The 3,753-nt window shown below is 51.3% G+C and overlaps 1 protein-coding gene across 1 annotated transcript; it reads right to left on the minus strand.

Moving 5' to 3' along the window:
• Positions 1–53: 53 nt before the first annotated feature.
• Positions 54–3,455, minus strand: GNI_189470 (endonuclease-reverse transcriptase; the record flags this gene model as incomplete). The annotated part of the gene is made up of 1 exon (XM_011136381.1): positions 54–3,455. The coding sequence occupies one exon, from the start codon at positions 3,453–3,455 to the stop codon at positions 54–56; it is 3,402 nt and encodes a 1,133-aa protein (XP_011134683.1).
• Positions 3,456–3,753: the final 298 nt, after the last annotated feature.

Below are 3,753 nucleotides of genomic sequence, written 5' to 3' on the forward strand. Positions count from 1 at the left end.
CTTTCTACATCGGTGGTCACGATAGTAAGACTTGGCCATCACTCTCCTGCAGGCTACACAAAAACATGGGTCGTCGGCAGGTGGTCGGTAAAGTCCTTGGTGTGCAGTAGAATAGTGTGCGCGCATGGCTTGCTTTGTCGTTCTAGTAGCCCCACATAAGGGCAAGCGAGTTGTGCTTGTTCTACCTGCTGTATGGTATCTAAGCGTAAGGTCATGTTGTCTATTTGCGGGTGATGTTTGTCCTTGCCGAAACCGGGAGTGGGTGGTGAGGTCTCCAGTGTGATGGTAAAGACATCCCTCGTCTCTTCATAGTGCGGTTCCTCTCTTGGGCTGAAGAAGTTCTCAGCTTCCGTAGTCGGTAGTAGTAGCCTGGGCACTTTCATCCTCAGCGCTGTAGTACCCTTATCAGGTAGTGTTTCTAGTTGCTGATCGAGTCGTGCATACTTAATGTCGGTTCCGTTAGTTAGTTCTGGCTGTTCCGCCGTACCCGCGGACACGCCATCAATTGGTGCTGCTGTGGGCAGGATATCCCCAAGGTCGCCTATTTGTTTCATTCTGGGTGTTAAGCCTTTAGTAATCTCATGGACATGTCTCAGAATAGAGCTTGCAGTTACCCCACTCGTATTACTGAACTCTCTAGCCAGCAGCTGCGTGGCCGCGTCGGTTAAAGTTTCACGCTGCTGTACCGTGAAGGGGATTTCCCTCCATAAGTAGACCAGGTGCGGCAGTATTATCGTGCAGGCTGTACTGACCTTGATTCTGGTGCTCATCATCGAAGGTGGTATGTTCTTGACGGTCTCGGCGTAATCGGCGGCTGCCTTCTTGGCTTTTCCGATTCTGTGCACCACCTCTTGGTTCATACTCATCTTGTTGTCAAGCAGGATCCCCATCCACTTGACTGTTTGTATTTCTTTCGTGTCTCTGTCCAGACGCAGTCGGGCAGTTTTGGCGTTGTTCTGCAGCATGCCATATTCTGCCGCTGTTTCCTTATTGACTTCTATTATGCGCTGCGCGTGTTCAGGCTCATTTAAGATGACTGCTTTGTCGTCGGCGTACATTATGACGTCGTAGGGTACAGATTTCATCTTGGCGCGGCATTTCTTCTCCCTCTCCGCTTCAACCAGGTTGAAGAGGGTGGTACTTAGCAGACAGCCTTGCCTTATGCCATTAGTCAACGGGAAGGCAGGTGCGTACCTCTTAGCCCACTGTATTCGCACTTCCGCGTCGATATATTGGTCTCTGATAAGGTTGTATTCCTTGCTGGGGATGTCAGTTGCTCGTAGTGTTGCGAAGAGCGCGGTGTGGTTGACAGTGTCAAAGGCTTTCGATAAATCTAGCAGCAGTAGCGTTTGTCCAGGCTTGTTGAATTTGGTGAAAAGCTCAGCCACGGCCGTAGCCGTTCCTCTCCCTTTGCGATATGCATGCTGTTGCGGCAGCAAGTGCGGCTCAATATATGGTGATATATGCGTTAGTATGACTTGGTTTAGTACCTTCGAGATAGTCGACGGTATGGTGATTGGCCTGGTGTTCTCGATAGTGGTTCTGGGTTTCGCCTTTGGTATCATCTTGACTTTCATGTCCACCAGTTGTCTCGGTATCTTAGTATGCGTCCATATCTGTTCGAAGAACTGCTGCAGGTCCTCAATCGGTATATCGCCAATGTGCCGCGCCGGTATCCCGTCCAGTCCAGTGGCAGCTTTCCTGTTAATGGCCTTGACGGCTTTTATGATCTCCTCTATGCAGGGTGGTTGGTCGAGATAGACCTTGGATTCCCGCTTCATTGGTATGTGGTTAGTGTCCGTCTTGCCCCACCTCTCATACAGCATTTGTTTTAGCTGATTTCTGGCTTTGCCAGGTTCTAGGTCGTTTTCCTCTTGGTCAATAAGGGTTAACCCTTCTTCACCCATCTGTTTTCTGTATTGCTCCCATAGCCTGGTGTAAGCATTTTGTTTGGGAGCCGGCTTCTGCAGTTGTTTGAAAAGCTGTTTAAGTCTCATTCTCAGCTCTCCCCAGGCCTTAGTCGTGGGCTCGCCGGGGTCTCTAGTATATGTTACGTTCCTTGGTCTTCCTTGGTCATGCCTTAGGGAGCCTATAGCCCACTTGTAAGTAAGTATCGCGTGATCAGCAGGGGCGTTCTCCCAGTCGAGCTGCGCGATGCTGGCTTGGTCGTTATCCGGGATAGTGCTGGTAATTATACGATCCAGCGTTCGACTGGGTTTGTGGTCCTTGGAGCGCTTTGATAGCCAGGTGGGTGGTGTCTTGATTATGGTGAGGTTGTGATGGTGCACTAGTCGTTGAAGTCTGGTGTAGTTTGTTATGCCCTTGACGGTTCTCGCCTCGGTGTGCTCGTGCCCCGCGTTCAGGTCGCCAGCAATCAAGAGTGGCTTCCCTTCCGTTATTAGTCCAGCCAAGTGATCCCAGTACTGCGCTTTGATCCTGTCTGCTGTCTGTTCCGTAGGTCCATAGGTCCCTATGATGGTAACGAGGCCGTCGATCTCGATCTTGATGGCCCTCGTGGCCTTAGCTCTAATACTGTATTGGACATCCTGTCGTATCATCATAGCCACCCCGTCAGCCGGTCCCGAAGTTCCGATGACAGTGTATTGGTCGTTGTAGATCGTTCTGTGTAGGGGCATACAAGTTTCCGATAGTATAGCAACGTGCGGCCTGACTCGTAATATCGTACTTCTAAGTTGCAGCTCTTTCTTATTGTTATATCCATCCACGTTGATCGCCATCACTTGGTAGGTTTTCGGTCTGTTCCTGTCTCTAAGAGTCGGATAGGGTCCGTTGTAAGGATCGGACATAGACTGGCTTGTGGTCAGGGTAGAAAGGGGTTGTCGGCTTCTGTGGTTGCTGGTGCTGCCGTCGTGGCGAGCTTGTGGTATAGCACCGTCTTGGTCATATCCTCGTTCAGGAGATCGATTAGTCTCCTTGTGATCTGCTCGAGGTATTTTCTTCCCGTCCAGTGGCGTTCGTACTCTAGGTCTCGCAGGCGTATGTTTATGGACGTCATCAGTGCCGCCTGTGTAAGGGGCAGTGCCTGCCCGTCCTTCCTCTTCGCTGGGTCCAGTACCTGGGCCTCCCGGCCCATTGCCTTCGCTAGGCTGTGCATAGTCGCGAGCTCTCCTGTTCTTATCAGTATCTCTACTGATGTTCTCCACGGGAACCAGATCGCAATGGGATGGATCCCATGTTTCTTGAGCAGCTTTCTCCACTCCTTTGCCGGGAAGAGGTTGCGTGGCCTCACCCTGTCCAGAGTGACCGCAGTAACTTCCACAGTCTGCGGGGGTCTTGGCTCCCAGAGCGCCTTCTTGTCTTGCTGGTCGATCTCGACTTCCACCATCGGCGTTATTGCATCCTCCGGCCTGATCGGCTCTTCGTTTATGACTATCGGGTCGTTCTTGCGTCCTACCCTCGCCGTAGCAGTCCTCGCTCCCGCTACCCGATTCCATGGTAGCGGGGTTGCCAAGTTTAAAGGCTTCCTTTCTTGTTCACTAGTGGGTCTGCCTGTTCTCTGCACCGCACCCTTACTTCTCACCTTTGTAGTTGAGTTCGAACGTTGGTCGACGGTTGTCTTCGTGCGTTTCGTGATTTCGTACTTGTGCGCAATCGTATCTAGCTTCTCGTTTATGCCCACTACTTCATTCTTTAACCTGTCTGTGACTTCCGCTTTCAGCTCCTTTACCGTTGTTGTTATACCCACATACGCATCCACCAAGTCCTTGACATGGCTTCGCTCCTGTCTAGTTG

Source organism: Gregarina niphandrodes (genome assembly GCF_000223845.1).
Source record: "Gregarina niphandrodes unplaced genomic scaffold scaffold00079, whole genome shotgun sequence".
Taxonomy (NCBI): domain Eukaryota; phylum Apicomplexa; class Conoidasida; order Eugregarinorida; family Gregarinidae; genus Gregarina; species Gregarina niphandrodes.